Below are 21,052 nucleotides of genomic sequence, written 5' to 3' on the forward strand. Positions count from 1 at the left end.
TCTGATTCAAAAACAAAATACTGTAATACTCTAGGTGGAAATCCGACCTAGAACTTGCTCTGGGGGCTCACTGTTTAAAAATAAGGGGTGGCCCATTTAAGACAGAGATGAAGAGAAGTTTTTTCTCTCAGAGGGTCATGAGTCTTTGGAATTGACTTCCTCAAAAGGCAGTGGAAACAGAGTCTTTGAATATTTTTAAGGCAGAGCTCGATAGATTCTTGATAAGCAAGGAGGTGAAAAGTTATCAGGGGTGGGCAGGAATGTGGAGTTAAACTTACAATTAGATCAGCTCAATTAGATCAGGCTCAAGGGGCCGAGTGGCCTACTCCTCCTCCTAATTCGTATATTTGTTTGACCTCAAAACAGAAAATATTGGAAACTCTGAACAGGTTAAACAGCATCTACAGTGAGGGAAACAGAGTGAATGCTTCAGGTCAGGAACCTTTGATCCAAACTGGAAAAAAATTAGAGATCGAACAGTTTCCTAGCAAGTACAAAGTCAGAGAAAAGAGAGTGGGGGAGGACGGTGGGGTCGAAGGATTTCCTTACAATGAGAGATAACAGTGGATTTAAAGGTGAGAGGGACAGTATGAAAAGAGAATGAACAGTTAAGGATATTGTCTAAAATGTGGAAGTTGGATGGTCAGCAGTTTAGTGAGAATAGTGTCAAGAAAGCCGAAGGCGGGTCTCAGAGACAAAATGAGCTGAGGGAGATAGAAGATTGGAGAGAAACTGGAGAAAGATGCAAGTGCAGAGCTTGGACAAGAAGGCGCTTCAGATACAACTTTTCCAGGTAGGTTAGTGGAAGGGAGGGAAGCAGCAGACGCAGCTGATCAGATTGTCTCAATCTTAGTGACAAAGAAGTTCCATGAGCTCCTCACACTTGTTGTTCGAGGTGAGGAGGAGGATACGGGGAAAGGGAGAGCACTTCAAAAGGAACTAACTCCTGTTAGAGATATTAGAAGTTTCACCACACTGTGCGTTTAGAACAAAGTTGATTTATTTGACTTTTATCCAAATATTAACCATTATAACTGGGCTGGAGTTTATTAACATCAGCAGAAACAGACCCCAATGAACATGGTTCAGTCCTAGGCATGATTAACAGCAAAATCAAATTACTGTAATTATTTGTGAACTCGCTGGTGACTCATCAGTGTAAATGACCGAGTGAATCTCTTCCCACACACGAAACAGGTGAATGGTCTCTCCACACTGTGAGCCCGTTGGTGTGTCTGCAGATGGGATGACTGAGTAAATCCCTTCCTGCACTCGGAGCAGGTGAACGGCCTCTCTCCAGTGTGAATTCGCTGATGTTCAGTGAGCTGAGACGATTGCCTGAACCCAATCTCACAGTGCGAGCATCTGAATGGTCTCTCATCAGTGTGAATACGTTGATGGGACATCAGATCCCCAGACCTTTTATAGCACTTCCCACAGTCTGGGCATTTAAAAGATCTCTCATCAGTGTGGACTCGTTGATGCCGCATCAGTTCCCCAGAACTTTTAAAGCATTTCCTGCAGTCTACGCATTTAAAAGGTCTCTCGTCCGTGTGAACTCGCTGGTGTGACAGCAGATTGGCTGATTGAGTGAATCCCATCCCACACTCGGACCAGAGGAATGGTCTCTCCCCAGTGTGAATTCGTTGGTGTACAGTGAGTTCAGATGATCGCCTGAACCCACTCCCACAGTGAGAGCACCTGAATGGTCTCTCGTCAGTGTGAATATGTTGATGGGACATAAGTTTATCTGAAGTTTTATAGCACTTCTCACAGTCCAGGCATTTAAAAGGTCTCTTGTCAGTGTGAACTCGCTGGTGTCTCATCAAGTTGGATGAACAAGTGAATCCCTTCCCACACTCGAAGCAGGTGAATGGTCTCTCCCCAGTGTGACCTCGCTGGTCTATCAGCAGGGTGGATGACTGAGCGAATCCTTTCGCATACTTGGTGCAGACGAACGGCCTCTCCCCAGTATGAACTCTTTGGTGTGTCAGCAGGTCGGATGAATTAATGAATCCCTTCCCACACTTGGAGCAGGTGAACTGTCTCTCCCCAGTGTGAACTCGCTGATGTTTCAGCAGGAGGTTTGACTTTGTGAATCCCTTCCCACACTCGGAGCAGGTGAATGGCCTCTCCTCAGTGTGAACTCGCTGGTGTGTCAGCAGGTTGGTTGAATCAATGAATTCTTTCCCACAATCAGAGTGGGGAAATGTCCTCTCTCCAGTGCGACAGCGCTGATAAATTTCTAGCTCAGACGGGTATTTGAATCCCTTCCCATAGTCCCCACATTTCCCTGGTTTCTCCTCAGTGTGAATGGTGCTTTTTACTTCCGTGTTCAAAGGTTGATGATATTCAGGTCCTGATGAATCGAAAGACTCTGTCAGATCCTAATGTGATGTTTGATTTAAATTTCCTAACTGCAATTCCTCTCCTAATATCCTATGAAATTGATTTAAAACAGAAAAGAGGGAGTGAGAGACCACAAAAAGACAAACCTAGGTTGTGAAATTGAGCTGAATGAATCTGGTAATTTGTGGAGCCGAACCCAACTGCATCACTAATATCCTTCAGGGAAGGGAATCAGGCTCCAGGTCTTACTTCTGATGAAGAGTCATACAGACTCGAAACGTTAACTGTGTTCCTCTCCGCAGATGCTGTCAGACCTGCTGAGTTTTTCCAGCTATTTTTGTTTTTGTTTTAGGCTCCAGGTCTGTTTGGCTTTCCCGTCTGTAAATCCTCCTCTTCTAACCCCCTGTAAAAGGAGTTTCCAAAATCCATCCCTGTCAGTCCAGAATAGAAATTCGCACCATTCTCTCCTGCTTCCTGCTCCAGGATCAGTAAAGTGAGTTAAAGATGATTTCTCATTAACAAACCCATTGCTGCATTTCCTTCATTAACCCACATTTGTCCACTTGGGCCTGGCACCGGGAGAAAGCCCGCAGCTGCCGTTCCGTTCGGTGCAAAGGCGGGCCTGGTACTTTCTTACTGGGGGTGTTGAGGCCTCCACTGGGTGTTTGTGAAGCCTCCCCTCCCACCCACTGCCCCTAACGCTGCCTCCGCTTATCCGCCTCCTTCCCGCCTGAAGATGAGACAAACAAGCATCTGTTCATGGACATCACTCACACTGCGCATGCTCCAGGTCACAATGCCGGGGAATGATTGACGGAGGTTTCAGACCAATAGGAAGAGGGGACGGGACTGGAGGTCCTCCAACCAATCGGAGTGAATGAAGGGGCGGAGCTGAGGCCACGTCTCCCTCAATGGCTGAAACTGCATTATTTTGAAAGCAGATTTGTGTCAAACTCCAGGAGAAAACTGGAGCTTTCTGTTTGTGGCTTTAAACAGATGAAACCCTGTGGGTGCGGAGCAAGCATTTCAACATTTGTTACTGAAATGGATTCATTCAGGACAGACAGCAGGGATTATTTCAGGAAATTACACAGTGGAGCGATTATTTCTCTTTGAACTCATCCCTTGGAGAACAGTATGAATTAGTGGAAGAATTCACAGGATGTTTAACGCTCCTTCCATGTCTGTAATCATTTAATTCCAGCCGATCTGTTGGTCCGGCTTCAGCCGGGAGAGTTTGATGAGCTCCCACAAACTCTCACAATGGGAGTGGACAGCCAGACTTACCGGACATTCAGAACACATGAACCTTACCGCCCCACTTTGAACAGGGCTGTTTGCTTCCATGTTCAAAAGCTGATGATGTTCAGGTCCTGATCTATGTCAGATCTTGATGTGATGCTTGGTTTGTGTTTCCCGTTTGCAAATCCCCCTGTAAAAGGAGTTTCCAAAAACCATCACTGGAAGTTTAGGCTAGAAATTCAGACCTAACTTTTCTTTTGGTTTGAATTAACTGTGTGTAAGTCCTCTTCCTCCGAAAAAAATTCCAAAAACAACCACTGTCATAATACAATCAGAGACAACGTTGTTTTCTGAAAGGGAATCGTGTTTGACAATTTCATTAAAGTTCTTTGAGGATGTAACTAGCTGGGTGGATAATGGAAACCAGTAGATGTAGTGCATTTGGGTTTCGAAAAGGTATTCAATTAGCTGTCACAGGCTAAGTGATAAGGTGTTGTGGTGATATATTAGTATGGATAGAGGATTGGATAACTAACAGGAAACAGAGGGTCTGGATAAATGGGTCATTTTCAGGTTGGTAGACTAACTGCTGGAATGCCACGGGGATAAAAGAGCGCGAGGAAAGCGGCCGAGACACAGGATAAAACTGAAAAAGTGACATCACAGGAAAGCTATGACCTGATTGGTTAGTAGGAAATCTGCACCAAATTTGAAAAAAACACTGCAAAGCTAATTAATAAATTAATTAACTAACTAGAGATGGCTGGGCAGGTGATGTGTTGTAGCTTTATGATGTGGGAGCTGGCAGATCCCATTGCGAGCCGCAGTGACCATATGTGCAGCAAGTGTTGGTTGATGGAAGAACTCCTCAAAACTGATGAGCTGGAGTCCGAACTCCGGACACTGCGGCACATCCAGGAGGGGGAGAGTTACCTGGACGCTTTGTTTCAGGAGGCAGTCACACCCAGTGGATTAAGTACCTCAAATTCGGTCAGTTGTCAGGGTCAGCAGGGTGTGACTGCAAGTGAGGCAGGTAGAGGGATCCTGTATTCAGGAACAGAGGAGCTTCAGCTCTTGACCTTGTCCAACAGGTACGAGGTACTTGCTCCCTGTGTGGATAAGGAACAGGGCTGTAGGGAGGATGAGCCAGCAGACCACGGCACCGTGGCACAGGGGGGCATTCAAAAGGGGGGAGCAAAAAGACAAGTGGTAGTTGTAGGGGATTCAATAATTAGGGGAATTGATAACATCCTTTGTAAGCAGGATCAAGAGTCCCGCATGGTATGTTGCCTGCCCGGTGCTAGGGTGAGGGACATCTCTGACCGGCTTGAAAGGATTTTGGAGAGGGAGCGGAGGATCCAGTTGTTGTAGTCCACGTCGGGACAAATAACATAGGTAAGACTAGGAAAGAGGAAAGGGGATTATCAGGAACTAGGAACTAAATTAAAGAACAGGTCGTTAAGGGTTATAATCTCCGGATTACAACCCGAGCCACATGAAAATTGGCATAGGGACGGGAGAATAAGGGAAGTAAACACGTGGCTAAAGGAGTGGTGTGGGAAAGAGGGGTTCCATTTCATGGGCACTGGCATCAGTATTGGAACATGAGGGATCTGTACCGTTGGGACAGTCTCCACCTGAACCAATCTGGGACCAATGTTCTAGCGAAAAGGGTAAATAGGGTGGTTAACAGGACTTTAACCTAGAAAGTCTGGGGGAAGGGAAGGGTAAAACTCCAAGAAGTATGACTAATAGGAAACAAAGCAGCAGGTTAGCATATAAGGGGTGGATTCAACTTCATGGAAAATTATGAAAAAACTGAAAAGGAAGGAGAGCCCAGGAGAGGCTATTAAATTCTCCAGAACACAAAATAGGACAGAGTATTTGGAAAGGGCTAGGAATCTAACTTCAAGCACATCAGATAAAGGGACGACGATGAGAAGAGGAACAGGAAATACAGGACTGAAGGTGCTGTATCCAATTGCACGCAGTATGTGAAATAAGGTATATGAGCTTGTGGCACAGTTTGAAATTGGCAAGTATGATGTGGTGGGCATCACGGAGACATGGCTGCAGGGGGATCAGGACTGGGAGCTAAATATCCAAGGATATACATCCTATCAAAAAGATAGGCAGGTTGGCAGAGGGGGTGGGGTTGCTTTGTTAGTAAGAAATGAAATTAAATCGATAGCAAGAAACGACGTAGGGTCAGATGATGTAGAATCTGTGTGGGTACAGTTTAGGAACCACAAAGGTAAAAAAACCATAATGGGAGTTATGAACAGGTCTCCGAACAATAGTCAGGATGTGGGGCACAAGATACACCATGAGATAGAAAAGGTGTGTAAGAAAGGCATGGTTACAGTGATCATGGGGGATTTCAATATGCAGGTAGACTGGGAAAATCAGGTTGGTAATGGATCCCAAGGAAAGGAATTTGTGGAATGTCTATGAGATGGCTTTTTGGAGCAGTTTGTGGTGGAGCCCACTAGGGAACAGGCAATTCTAGATTTAGTGATGTGTAATGAAGCAGATTTGATAGGGGAGCTTAAGGTGAAGGAAACCATAATATGATAGAATTTACCCTGCAATTTGAGAGGAAAAAGCTGGAATCAGATGTAACGGTATTACAGTTGAATAAAGGCATGAGGGAGGAGCTGGCCACAATTGACTGGGAGATGAGCCTAACAGGAAAGACAGTGGAACAGCAATGGCAGGAGTTTCTGGGAGTAATTTGGGAGACACAGCAGAAATTCATCCCTAGGAAGAAGAAGCATACTAAAGGGAGGACGAGGCAACCATGGCTGACAAGGGAAGTCAGGGACAGCATAAAAGCTAAAGAGAAAGCATACAATGCGGCGAAGAGCAATGGGAAGTCAGGGGGTTGGGAAGCCTACAAAGAACAACAGAGGACAACTAAAAAAGAAATAAGGAGGGATGAGATTAAATATGAGGGTAAACTAGCCAGTAATATAAAAGAAGATTGTAAGAGTTTTTTTTAGATGTATAAAGGGTAAGAGAGAGGAAAAAGTGGACATTGGGCCGCTGGAAAATGATGCTGGAGAAGTAATAATGGGGAACAAAGAAATGGCGGAGGAACTGAATAGGTACTTTGCTTCAGTCTTCATGGAGGAAGACACGAGTAACATCCCCAAAATTCAAGAGAGTCGGGGGGCAGAGGTGAGTCTGGTGGGCATTACCAAGGAGAAGGTGCTAGGAAAACTGAAAGGTCTGAAGGTGGATAAATTAGCTGGACCAGATGGATTACACCCCTGAGTTCTGAAGGAGATAGCTGAAGAGATAATGGAGGTGTTAGTGGTGATCTTTCAGGAATCACTGGAGTCAGGGAGGGTCCCAGAGTACTGGAAAATCGCTAATGTAACCCCCCTGTTTAAGAAGGGAGTGAGGTAAAAGATGGGAAATTACAGGCTGATTAGCCTGACCTCAGTCGTTGGTAAGATTTTAGAGTCCATTATTAAGGATGAGATTTCAGAATACTTGGAAGTGCATGGTAAAATAGGGCAAAGTCAGCATGGTTTCATCAAGGGGAGGTCATGCCTGACAAATCTGTTAGAATTCTTTGAGGAGGTAACGAGCAGGTTAGACAAAGGAGAGCCAATGAATGTTATCTACTTGGACTTCCAGAAGGCCTTTGACAAGGTGCCGCACAGGGGGCTGCTCAGTAAGATAAGAGCCCATGGTGTTAGAGGCAAGGTACTAGCATGGATAGAAGATTGGCTGTCTGGCAGGAGGCAGAGAGTGGGGATAAGGGGGTCCTTCTCAGGATGGCGGCTGGTGACTAGTGAAGTTCCGCAAGGGTCAGTTTTGGGACCACAACTTTTCACTTTATACATTAATGATCTAGATGAAGGAACTGAGGGCATTCTGGCTAAGTTTGCAGATGATACAAAGATAGATGGAGGGACAGGTAGTATTGAGGAGGCGGGGAGGCTGCAGAAGGATTTAGACAGGTTAGGAGAATGGGAAAAGAAGTGGGAGATGGAATACAAGGTGGGAAGTGTGAGGTCATGCACTTTGGTAGGAAGAATAGAGGCATGGACTATTTTCTAAATGGGGAGAGAATTCAGAAATCTGGAGTGCAAAGGGACTTGGGAGTCCTAGTCCAGGATTCTCTTAAGATTAACTTGCAAGTTGAGGCGGTAGTTAGGAAGGCAAATGCAATGTTGGCATTTATTTCGAGAGGAATAGAATATAAAAGTAGAGATGTGCTGCTGAGGCTTTATAAGGCTCTGGTCAGACCTGATATTCTGGTTAGAATATTGTGAGCAATTTTGGGCCTGGTATCTTAGGAAGGATGTGCTGGTCTTGGAGAGGGTCCAGAGGAGGTTCACGAGAATGATCCCAGGAATGAAAGGCTTAACATATGAGGAAGGTTTAAGGACTCTGGGTCTATACTCGATGGAGGTTAGAAGGTTGAGGGGGGATCTGATTGAAACTTACAGAATACTGAAAGGCCTGGATAGAGTGGACATGGGGAAGATGTTTCCATTAGTAGAGAGACTAGGACCCGAGGGCACAGCCTCAGAGTGAAGGGAAGACCTTTTAGAACAGAGATGAGGAGAAACTTCTTTAGCCAAAGAGTGGTGAATTTATGGAATTCATTGTCACAGAAGGCTGTGGAGGCCACGTCATTGAGTGTATTTAAGACTGGGATAGGTAAGGGGATCAAAGGTTACGGGGAGAAGTGGGGAGAATGGTGTTGAGAAACTTATCAGCCATGATTGAATGGCGGAGCAGACTCGATGGGCCGAATGGCCTAATTTCTGCTCCGATGTCTTATGGCCTTATGGGATCAGTGCTGGGACCTCAACCATTTACACCCTATATTAATGACGTGGTTGAATGGGCCAAGTGTATTGCAGCCAAATTTGCTGACAATACAAAGATGGGTAGGAAATCAAGTTGTGAGGAGACAAAAAGCTAGGTTAAGTGAATGGGAAAACACTTGCAGATGGTGCATGATTTGGGAAAATGTGACGGTTTCCAGTTTGACAAGAAGAATAGAACAGAAATTATTTAAGTAGAGAGAGACTGCAGAATGCTGTAGTACAGAGGGAGTCCTGGCACATAAATCTCAAAAAGTTAGCATGCAGGTACAGCAAGAAATTAGGAAGGTAACTGGAATGTTGGCTTTTATTGCAAGAGGGTTGGAGTATAAAAGTAGGGAAGTTTTGCAACAGCTGTACAGGGCATTGGTGAAACCACACCTAGAGTACTGTGTACAGTTTTGGTCTCCTTACTTAAGGAGGGATATACCCAGCGTGTCCACTCTGAACCAGGTTTGCTGCTCCCTCTGTGTCCAGCACTGTCTGCATCCCTGGCACAAGGAAATGGAATTTCAAAAGAAGGAAGGAATGTGTCAGCATTTGAATGACATTCACAGAGAATTGAAGGGCTCCTTGAATGGCAAGCTGTAACTAATAGGGTGCCACGGGGTTCAGTCCTTGGGTCCCAACTATTTACAATCTATATTAATGACTTAGACTCAGGGATAGAAGGTATGATAGCTAACTTTGCAGATGACACCAAAATAGGTGGGAAAGTAAGTTTCAATGAAGAAATAAGAAATTTACAAATGGATATGGACAGGTTAGGTGAATGAGCCAAAATTTGGCAGATTGAGTTTAATGTGGATAAGTGTGAGGTTATCCACTTTGGTCAGAAGAATAAAAAGGCGACTTATTATTTAAATGGAGAGAAACTTCAGAATGCTTCAGTGCTTGGGATCTGGGTGTCCGCGTGCATGAATCACTGAAAGCTAGTATGCAGGTACAGCAGATAATTTGGAAGGCAAATGGAATTTTGGCATTTATTGCTAAAGGAATAGAGTATAAAAATAGGGAAGTGTTGTTGCAACTGCACAAGGCATTGGTGAGACTGCACCTGGAGTACTGTGCACAGTTCTGGTGTCCTTACTTGAGGAAGGATGTTGTTGCATTGGAGGCAGGTCAGAGGAGGTTCACTAGATTGATTCCAGATATGCGGGGCTTGTCTTATGAGGAGAGATTGAGCAGTTTAGGCCTATACTCGCTAGAGTGTAGAAGGATGAGAGTAGATCTAATTGGGGTATATAAGATGCTAAAGGGGGTAGACAAAGTAGACATGAGCAGATGTTTCCCCTTGTGGGGCATTCTAGAATGAGAGGCCATAGTTTTAGGCTAAGGGGTGGTAGATCTAAATCAGAGCTGAGGAGGAATTACTTTTCTCAAAGGGTCGTGAATCTGTGGAATTCACTACCTCAGAATGCAGTGGATGCCGGGTTGCTGAATAAATTTAAGGAGGAAATAGACAGATTTTTAATTAGTAACGGGTTGAAAGGTTATGGGGGGAGGGCGGGAAATTGGAGTTGAGGCCGAAATGAGATCAGCCATGATCGTATTGAATGGCGGGGCAGGCTCGAGGGGCTGAATTACCTACTCCCGCTCCTAGTTCTTATGTTCTTATAAGAGTTGAGATCTTTCTTTATTCTTGGAGAGTTGGACATCAGACTGTCTCCTTTCAATAGGGAGCTCCATTGTAGGGCTGGGACCACCTTTGAAGGAGCTGCCAATGAGTCCCAGTCTCCTGCCCTTTCCCCAAAGCCTTCATTAGAATCATAGAATGGTTACAGCATAGAAGAAGGTCATTCGGCCCATCATGTCCATGCCCACGCCAGCTTTCCGAAAGAGCTACTCAGCCAGTCCCACTCTCCGGCCATTTCATCATAGCCCTGCACATTTTTTCTGTTCAGATAATTATCCAATTCTGTTTTGAAAGGCATGATTGAACCTTCCTCCACCACTCTCAGTCAGTGCACTCCAGATTCTAATCACTCACTGCATAAACAGGGTTTTCCTCATGACAACATTGCTTCTTTTTCAATTCACCTTTAATCCATGTCCTCTGGTCCTCAGCCCTTCTGCCACTAGGAATAGTTTCTCCCTGTGTACTCTGTCCAGACCCCTCATGATTTTGAGCATTTCTATCAAATCTCCTCTTCATCTTCTTTTCTCTAAACAGATCAGCCCTATCTTTACCAATCTATCCTCATAAAGCAGTTTCTCATCCCTGAAACCATTCTCAATAATCTGTTCTGCATCCTCTTCAATACCTTCACATCCTTCCTAAAGTGTGGTATCCAGAATTGGACACAATACTCCAGTTGAGGTTGAACCAGTATTTTATTCTGATTTCTCATAACTTCCTTGTTATTCTCGGGGAGTTGAACACCAGCCTTTCTCCTGTCGACATAGAGCTGCCTTATAGGGTTGTGATCACCTTTGAAAGAGCTGCCAATTAGCCCACACTCCCCTGCCTTTTCCCCAGAGCCCTGCAAACTTTACCTTTTAACTGGAGATCCAACTCACTTTGGAAAGTTGTTATTGAATCTGCCTCCTTTTCCCATTTCAGGCAGAACGTCTCAGGTCATAACTTATTGAGTAAAAAATGGTTCCTCATCTTCCTAATGGATTTTTGCCAATTATTTGATGTGATGTGTTTAATTGTTGGTTTCCTGTTGAAGACATTTCCTGAGTGGATTTAAGGGAACACGCTCGTGATATCTCAGAGAGACCAAACACACGACACGCTGTATATTTGAAGCAAAGCTGATTTATTTGATGTATTAAAATAGTCAACACCAGCCACATTACAGGAGATTGCTGAAAAAAGAGACATGACTAAGCTTTATGTCTTGCACTCATCCGGATAATTCACAATGTTCTGCACCATTCGTGACTCCTCAGATACTGAAACAGTCCATATCCAAATGCAGCAAGATCTGGACAATATCCAGGTTTTGGCTGACAAGTGGCAAGTAACATTCACGCCACACAAGTGTCAGGCAATGACCATCTCCAAAAATAGAGAATCCAACCATCGCCCATCACTGTATCCCCCACTCTCAACATCCTGGGGGTTACCATCTGCTAATTAGTTTAAATCTAAGCCCTCTGGTCATTGACATCTCTGTTAACGGAAATAAGTCCTTCCTATCCACTCTATCTGGGCCCCTCATAATTTTATACACCTCAGTTAAATCTCCCCTCAGCCTCCTCTGTTCCAAAGAAAACAACACCAGCCTGTCCAATTTTTCCTTATAGTTAAAATTCGCTATTCCTGTCAGTATCCTCATAAATCTCCTCTGTACCCTCTCTGGTGTGAACACATCCTTCTTGTAATGCACTGACCAGAACTGTACTCAGTAGTCCAGCTGTGGTCTAACTAGTAGTTTATTCAGCTCTAGTACAACCTCCCTGATCGTGTAATAAAAACAGAAAATGCTGGAAATGCTCAGCAGCTCTGGCAGCATCTATGGAGAGAGAGGAGTTTCAGGTCTGTGATCTTTCATCAACCGAAAATGCTAGAAATATTCCCTGTTCTTGTATTCTATGTCTCAGTTAATAACAGAAAATATCCTGTCTGCCTTTTTAATCACCTTATCTACCTCACCTGTCCCCTTCAGGGATCTGTGGACATGCATTCCAATGTCCCTCTGTTCACCTACACTTCTCACTATCATACCAGTAATATCCTTTCCCTAAGCCGTGTTTTCCCTCCCCAAATGTATTTATTACCTCACACTTCTCCAGGCTGATCTCCATTTGCTACTTTTCTGCCCACCTGACCATTTTATTGACACCTTCCTACAGTCTACAGCTTTCTTCCTCACTGTTAATGATAAGGTTGAAAATGTCTTAATCATGTCCCCATGTTAAAGTCTAAGTCAGTGATATATACCACAGAAGTATAGAATCCTGTGCTGAGCCATCCAGAACTCCACCGGAAATAGCCTTGTAGTCCCAAAAACACCTCTTGGCCATTCCCCTTTGCTTCCTGCTGCTCCAGCTGATGACACTTCCTGCACTTGTGATTGTCCAACACAGAGAAGCATCCTGGTTTTCCCACATGGAACTGGATGCGCACTCTACAGGAATCGGATGCCCTGCCTTTATTTATCTGATTATTAACTCATTTAAACAAAGTAAGCTAATCATTAAAATAAATAAAGATTCATCAGCTATCCACCAATCAGCTTCTTCTATTGTGCTGAAGTCACCTTATTTTTTTAGAGGGAATTAACAAAAATGTTTTTCTTAACTCTTATTATCTAAACACCTCAGGGTTTAATTTACTGAAAAAAAATCAGACTTCTTCACTGTTTCAACCCATTGTTAGTTAGCTTTATTATTATTCCCTAGATTTGATTAATTGAATACTGACTGCAATTATATGATAAATTATCAATTCATCTTTAGTTTTAGGCTAATTGATTACTTTATAGTTGATTAATGCAGTGACCAGGGCCATAATCAGTACACTAGCTGTGCTCTAACTAGTGTTTTACACAATTCTGACATAATCTCCCTGTTCTTATATTCTAGGCCTCAGACAAGAAAGTGCCCCAAATACCTTCTTGACCACCTGATCTACCTGTCCAGCCACATTCAGGGATCTGTGGATGTGCACTCCAAGGTCTCTCTGTTTCTCTGTACTTCTCAGCATCATCCCTTTTATTTTCATTCCCTTCTCTTGTTTTCCCTCCCCAATTTCATTATCACACACTGCTCCAGATTGATTTACATTTACCAATTTTCTGCTCATCTGACCAGTCCATTGATGTTTTCCTGAAGTCCACAGGTTTCTTCCTCATTGTCAACCACACCAGCAATGTTGACATCATCTGCAAACTTCTTGCTCATTGCCCCTACATTTAAGTCTAAATCATTGATATAAACTACAAATTGTGGAACCCCACTGAAAATTGAAAACAGACGTCCAGACATGATTCAGTCCTGCATGTGATTAACAGTAGCAATACCATCAGAATCCAACCCCCGCTGTCGCATATGAACTTGCTGGTGTCTCAGCAGGTTGTTTGACTGAGCGAATCTCTTCCCACACACGGAGCAGGTGAACGGCCTCTCCCCAGTATGAACTCGCTGATGTGTCAGCAGATTCTGTTTACTTTTAAATCTCTTCTCACAGTCAGAACATTCAAAAGGTCTCTGATCAGTGTGAACAAGTTGATGTGTAGTGAGATGAGACGACTGAGTGAATCTTTTGCCACACACAAGGCAAGCATATGGTCTCTCCCCAGTGTGAACTCGCTGGTGTATCAGAAGGTCAGATGAATCAATGAATTCCTGCCCACATTGACTGCAGGTGAATGGCCTCTCCCCAGTGTGAACTCGATTGTGTCTCACCAGATGGGCTAACCGAGTGAATCCCTTCCCACAGATAGAGCAGGTGAATGGCCTCTCCCCAGTGTGAGTGTGTTGGTGTTTCAGAAGATCCTTTTTGCTTTTAAATTTTTTCTCACAGCCAGGACAATTATAAGGTCTCTGCTCAGTGTGAACAAATTGGTGTGTCAGAAGGTGGGATGAAGAAGTGAATCTCTTCCCACACACAGAGCAGGTGAATGGCCTCTCCCCAGTGTGAGTGCGTTCATGGTTCAGTAAATCCTTTTTACTTTTAAAGCTCTTCTCACAGTCAGAACATTTAAAAGGTCTCTTATCAGTGTGAACCAGTTGGTGCGTTAGGAGGTGGGATGACTGACTGAATCCCTTCCCACACACATTGCAGGTGAATGGCCTCTCCCCAGTGTGAGTGCGTTGGTGTGTCAGTAGATCCTTTGTGCTTTTAAAGCTCTTCTCACAGTCAGAACATTTAAATGGTCTCTCATCAGAGTGAGCTCGATGGTGAGTCCGGAGGTTTGACAAAGCATTAAATCCCTTCCCACATTCAAGACAGGTGAATGGCCATTCGCCAGTATGAACATGCTGGTGTGTGTAGAGGCTGGATGACTGAGTGAATCGCTTCCCACACACGGAGCAGGTGAACGGTCTCTCCCCAGTGTGGCTGCGTCGATGAGTTTCCACCTCAGATGGGTAATTAAATCCCTTCCCACAGTCCCCACATTTCCATGGTTTCCCCGTGGAGCGGGTGTCCTTGTGCCTCTCCAGGTTGCGCGGTCAATTGAAGCCCAGTCACACACACACACAACACGTGTACAGTCCCTCCCCGCTTTGAACAGTTGATGTTTTTTCAGGCTGTGTAACTGGTTGAAGCTCTTTCCACAGTCAGTTCAGTGGAAAACTCTCACTCGGGGTGTGTGTGTCTGTCTTTGTGCTTTTCCAGTCACACTGATGTTTGAAAAATTTTCCCACAGATAGAACAGCCAAACATTTCTCCTTCCACATTAAAAGGCCAATGATATTCGGATCCTGATGAATCAAGTGACTGTCAGATCTTGATGTGGTGTTTGGTTTGAATTTCCCATCTGCAAATCCAACCCTCCGAATACCCTGTAAATGAAGTTTAAATTGAAATACTCAAAATATGCAATCGACAAACAGGCCATTCTGTCCAACTATTCTGCTAGTTTTATGCTTCTCCTCTCATCCATGCAAATCATCTCAGCCTTTCAGCTTACCTTTCTAATCCCTTTTCTCCCATGTACTCATCTAGTCTCCTGTTGAAACTATCACAATGTTTCCCCCTCAATGATTTCTTGTGAGTTCCACATTGTAACCACTCTCTGAGTGAAGAAAGTTCAAGTGGAAACATTCTCTCCATACGTACCCCGTCCAACCCATTGATCATTGTAAGGACCTCTATCTAAAGAAAAAATGCCCCAACCCAAATTTTCCCAACACCTGTAAATTTTTTTTGGTTTACAAAATTCATCAGTTGGCTCAGGATAGAAATTGGAAAGAGACAAACGTTTCTCTCGGTTTGAGTTTGCTGTGTGTAAATCCTCCTCTTCTAACCCCCTGTAAAAGGAGTTTCCAAAATCCATCCCTGTCAGTCCCTGATAGAAATGCACAGCATCCTCTCCTCCTGCTCCGGGTTTGTCACCGGGACATTTCCTTTCGGCTCCACTCAGTGCAAACGGAGAACCGGTAGCTTCTCATTTGGGGTTTGCAGTTTTCACAGCACGTTTCCAGAGCCTCCCCGTCCACCCGCCGGATCCATCGCTCCCTCCGCCCCGCCATCCCCCCCACCGCACTTTACCCATTGTGAATCCGGGAGAGAAGCGTCTGTCCCTGCTCATCTGACACTGCGCATGCTCCCAACACTGGACAGCACTGCGCCTGCGCACTGCTCCCCTGTGGTTATGGACAGGGGACATTCTCCACCGCGGGGGATACTGGGTAGAAATGCTGCCATAGAGAACCCCAATTATGAACAAGTTTTTTTGTTTTTCTTTCACACTGGGGTCGGATGGCCAATAAATAAGATTAAATTCGTGCTGGTTTTCCTTAATTAACCAACATTTATCGATGTGATTATTAATTTTATCTCGAATCATTGCTTCTAGAATTTTCCCCAACAGAGAAGTTAAACTGACTGGCCTGTAGTTACTGGGCTTATCTTTACTTTGTTTCAACAGAGTTGTAACGTTTGTAATCCTCCAGTCCTCTGGAACCACCTCTGACCCTAAGTGAAATTGGAAAATTATGGCCAGTGACTCTGCAATTTCCACTCTCACTTCCTTCATTATCCTTGGATGCAACTCATCCAGTCCTGGCGCTTTATTAGCTTTAAGTATAGACTGTCTATCTAATGTCTCCTTCTCATCAATTTTAAATACTTCCAGTGTTTTAATTACCTCCTCTTTCACCGTGGCCGCATAGCATCTTCTTCCTTGGTAAAGACAGATGCAAAATATTCTTATAAAAGCAAAATACTGCAGATGCTAAAAATCTGAAACAAAAACTCAGCAGATCTGACAGCCTCTTACTTTCTCCAGTATTATACTCTCATTCATTCTCTCTCCAGGAAGAACGTGTCCATTGTCCTTCGTTGTTTCATTGGCCTTTATTGCTTTTTATCATCCGTAATTGGCCTTTAATGTAAGCGGATTGGAGTAGAAGAATGAAGTTGTCTTGCTACAATTATACAGGGATTTTCTGAGACCACAACTGCAACCCTGCATGCAGTTTTGGTTTCCACATTTAAAGAAGGATATACTTGCATTGGAGGTAGTACAGTGAAGGTTCACTACGTTGGTCCCTGGGGTGAAATGGTTGTCCTATGACCAATGGCTGAGTAAATTGGGTCAATAATCTCAGGAGTTTAAAAGGTGAGAGGTGATCTCATTGAAACATTTCAGATTCTAAGGAGCTTGCTAGGGCAGACATGGAGAAGTTGTCTTCGGCTGAAGAATCAAAAAGATGGGGCACAATCTCAGGATAAGGAGCCGATCATTTAGGACTGAGATGAGGAAAAATTTATTCACTCATGTTGTTGTGAATATTTGGAATTCTCTACTCCAGAGGGTTGTGGATGGTCTATTGTTGGATTCATTTAAAGCTGAGATAGACAAATCTTTGGTCTCTCAGCGAATCGACGGATATGGGGAACAGGTGGGAAAGTGGAGTTGAAGCTGAAGATCAGCTATGATCGTATTCAATGATGGAGCAGGCTCGAGGGGCCCTATGGTCTATTCTGCTGCTTTTTACTATGCACTTACGTCCAGAAAATGCTTTTAACTTGTAAAACTGATTCGATTTCTGATTCCCAGCTGTTTGTGTTTTAATCTTGTCCCATTGAGTGATTTCACTGTGACTGAATATGGTTTTACTGATCAATGGACATTGAGCTCTCAGTGACTGCACTGCAGAAACCATTCGTTTAACTGTTCTGTGTGGAAATGAGAAACTGAGCAGAAAATGGTTAACAGGTGCACTTCTCTCAAACACTGAGATTAGAGAGGGGAAAATGTGTTATTGTTGACAGCAAGCAGTCACAGGCATTCTATGTCTGATTGGTTGTTTTTATTTAATTGTAAGAAAATAGGGAAGTGTAACACAGAAATAAGAGGAGTTCATACAACTCCACCCCCCCCAACCTCCCCCAAATTTTACATCATTATTTTGTTAAACGCTCCAAGATTTAGTCTTTTTAATCCTATTTATCTTCAATACTCGATTTTCCAAGAGCTTATTTTAATCTCTTCAACTCATCTGTGATGGTCACTCTCTGTGCCCAACCTGCCTTTTTTAGGAAATAAATTGATCATTACTTCTCTCTGTCAGCCTAACTTTCTCTCTTTCTATGTATCTGTATTTCTCACTCTGCATCATTCTCCATCAATCCCACTCTTTACAGTCTTTGGAAAATGTATTGTCCTTCAATAGAAACAGGAGGATGTCATTCAACCCCCTTGACGTTACTCTGAATTCACTAAGAGAATTGCTGATCTGCCTAGCAGCATCGTTCCCTTACTTCCATCTTCCTCGCTCAACAAAAGCAGGAACAACCCTGGCAAACAAACTCCCAGGAGGAGATTGGATGTGGGGGGCTCAATTCCACTTGAGCATTCATTGATTGAACCAAAGTCCAACACCATAATCACTCGACCAACCTGCTGCATTGGAACCTTTTGCTGACCACTCATTGGGCCTTTCAGTGAATGAGACAGGACACATTCCAATGGTCATGGTGAGTTTCTTTTTCTCAAATGTTCCATCATTCTATTTTCATCAGTCTCCAATTTGAAATGACTGACAAGTTCCTCTCGGTATTATAACTGAGAATGTGTCTATCTGCTCAGCATTAACTGAACACGGTAAAAGAGATGCTTTGGGATTATTTGAACTTGGTTTCAGCCCATGCACACAATGGTTCACTGAGGGCTCGGTGATACACGTGCTACTGATATATTTACGATGCAGGGAAGAGACTGTGAAGAGAATCTGTGTATCTACATATGTATCAATATTACATAGACAAGAGGATAGAAGGGAGGGAAATTGAAATGAGTGGAGTGTATGAAGGCAGATAGAAAGACAGAATAATACATGATGGACGCATACTGTGTATAATGTACCCTCACCTGTCTGTGATTACAGATATCCGGTAACATGATGGTTGTGAACTTAATGTTATTTATCATGTTTTGCTTCAAGATTCAAACATCCATCTTCAAGTTTGACATGTGTGGAATCTTCTCTGTTGCAGAGAGCTCGCTGCCTTTCCAGAGACTCATCAGAGATTTCAATGATGATGATGATGGCGATCATTACTATTATTTCATGTTGATATAACCAAGACAAAGTGGATAGTGGAGGGGATCCTCTTATGACAGATGATGAGGAAAGTAATGCCACACCATCTTGCACCTTAAAATCGGAGACCTCATGTGCACCGGCATCGTCAGAATGTCAGTAAACCTCCACAATGTCACATTAGAATGTCATTCCCACTTGGTCTGTAACAGTGGAACTATCCCCCCTGTGAGCAGGCTGACTATAGCCTAGCTCGGGGTCAGAGAGTCATAGAGTTATACAGCACAGAAAAAGGCCCTTCGGCCCATCACGTCCATGCTGGCCATCAAGCACCTATCTATTCTAATCCCATTTCCCAGCACTTGGCCCACAGCCCTGTATGTAATGGCGTTTCAAGTGCTCACCTAAATACTTCTTAAATGTTGTCAGGGTTCCTGCCTCTACCACCCCCTCAGGCAGTGTGTTCCAGATTCCAACCATCCCCTGTGTGAAAATATTTTCCTCAAATCCCCTCTAAAGCTCCTGCCCCTTACCTTAAATCTCCGCCCCCTGGTTATTGACACCTCCGCTGAGGGGAAATGTTTCTTCTTATCTACCCTATCTATGCCCCTCATAATTTTGTACACCTCTATCAGGTCCCCCCTCGGCCTTCTCTGCTCTAAGGAAAACAACCCTAGCCTATCCAGTCTCCCTTTATAGCTGAAACACTCCAGCCCAGGCAACATCCTGGTGAATCTCCTCTGCACCCTCTCCAGTGCAATCACATCCTTCCTATAGTGTGGTGCCCAGAATTGCACAGATTACTCCAGATGCGGCCCAACTAGTGTTTTATACAGCTCCAACATAACCCCCCTGCTCTTATATTCTCTGCCTCGACTAATAAAGGCAAGTATCCCATATGCCTTCTTAACCACATTGTCTACCTGTGCTGCTGCCTTCAGGGATCTATGGACTTGTACACCAAGGTCCCTCTGATCCCCTGTACTCCCTTGGCTCGTGACATTCATTTGTATTCTTTTGCCATGTTAATCCTCCCAAAATACATCACCTCACACTTCTCAGGATTAAATTCATTTTGCCACTGCTCTGTCCATTTTACCAGCCCATCTATATTACCCTGTAATCTAAGGCTTTTCTCTTCACTATTTACGACACCACCAATTTTTGTGTCACCTGCGAACTTACTGATTATACCTCCTATATTCACATCGAAATCATTAATGTACACTACAAATAGCAAGGGTCCCAGCACCGATCCCTGAGGTATACCACTCATCACAGGCTTCCAATCACAAAAACAACTTTGGACCATCACCCTCTGCCTCCTGCCACTAAGCCAATTTTGGACCCAATTTTCCAAATTGCAGAGCTCGAAATCGGGACCAAATTAACCACGTTAACTATCTGGGGGCTGCAGCTGACCGACGCTGCAGAGTACTACTGCTCCCTGAGGCTCACAGTGACAGAAAACAGTGAAACTCTCATACAGAACTCCTGGATGCCTGGGCCCCAGCTGCTGAAGCGTGATATAAGGGCGGTCAGATGCTGACACGGTGCTGAGTCACGCCCCTGTGAGCTGACACACATGGAGACGGAGCCAGGAAGCAGCCCCTTGTGTGAAGGACTCACAACAGACTGATTATTTGACACTGGGAAGTGTTCTTGAGTGTCAGCAATCTCTGTCTCGGTGCGTATCTGAACTTTGAACCCTGGTTTTAAAGGGAGAAGTATTTGATCAGAGGCAGGAAGGAAGGTTTAACCTGTACATTGATTCTCTGATGGGTCTGTCCGTCCGATTGGATTCTACAGTTTGTTTTCTCAGCTGCTCCTGGAGACAGTTGGGTGACAGTTTAAGCCGAGTTTCTATCTGACACCCAACAGCCAGGAGCTCCCAGCCACAGTCCAAAGGCAGTTTTTGTACAGGAGTGAGACAGTTTTCCATCACCGTGAGTCTTAGACAGAGTGCAGTGTGAATACGCTGGTGTCTCAGCAGGTCATTGCTTCTTGTAAAGGTATTCTCACATTCAGAATATTGAAACAGAGGAAACACATTGGTGTTCAGTGTATTGGGAAGATTCAGAGAGAAGCCGGAAGCGGCGGATAGTGAGAGTGGAGAATGTTCATTGTTTAATATTCGGCTCTGGGGCCGCACTCGGGATTTGTAAACCCCGCCCACCCGCCCGGAGTTTATTAACCCGCTCCCGACAGTGACCTCTCACCTGACAGCTCACAATACCCGGCTGATTGACAGCAGCTCCGGACCAATAGCAGGAGATGGATAGTCCGCGGCAGCGGCTAGTTCTCGAGCCAATCGGAGTGATGGAGGGGCGGGGCTAGGCTGCAACTGAAGCATGCGCAGTACTGGAATCGGAGCCGGAAGAAGGCTGTCGGGTTAAGATCTCAAAGGGTGAGAAATGAAGCCGACGGTTGGAGACTGTGAACCGGGG

General features: G+C 44.4%; 1 protein-coding gene across 1 annotated transcript in view; it reads left to right on the plus strand.

The window, feature by feature from the left end:
* Positions 1-21,052, plus strand: part of LOC144697884 (uncharacterized) — a 52,007-nt gene that overhangs the window by 26,748 nt on the left and 4,207 nt on the right. The window contains exons 3-4 of the mRNA XM_078569851.1: positions 18,152-18,166; positions 19,973-20,142. Of these exons, the coding sequence (XP_078425977.1) occupies positions 18,152-18,166; positions 19,973-20,142 (185 nt within the window). The remainder of the gene's footprint in view (positions 1-18,151; positions 18,167-19,972; positions 20,143-21,052) is intronic.

The sequence above is a fragment of the Cetorhinus maximus genome, chromosome 23 (genome assembly GCF_964194155.1).
Source record: "Cetorhinus maximus chromosome 23, sCetMax3.hap1.1, whole genome shotgun sequence".
Lineage (NCBI taxonomy): Eukaryota > Metazoa > Chordata > Chondrichthyes > Lamniformes > Cetorhinidae > Cetorhinus > Cetorhinus maximus.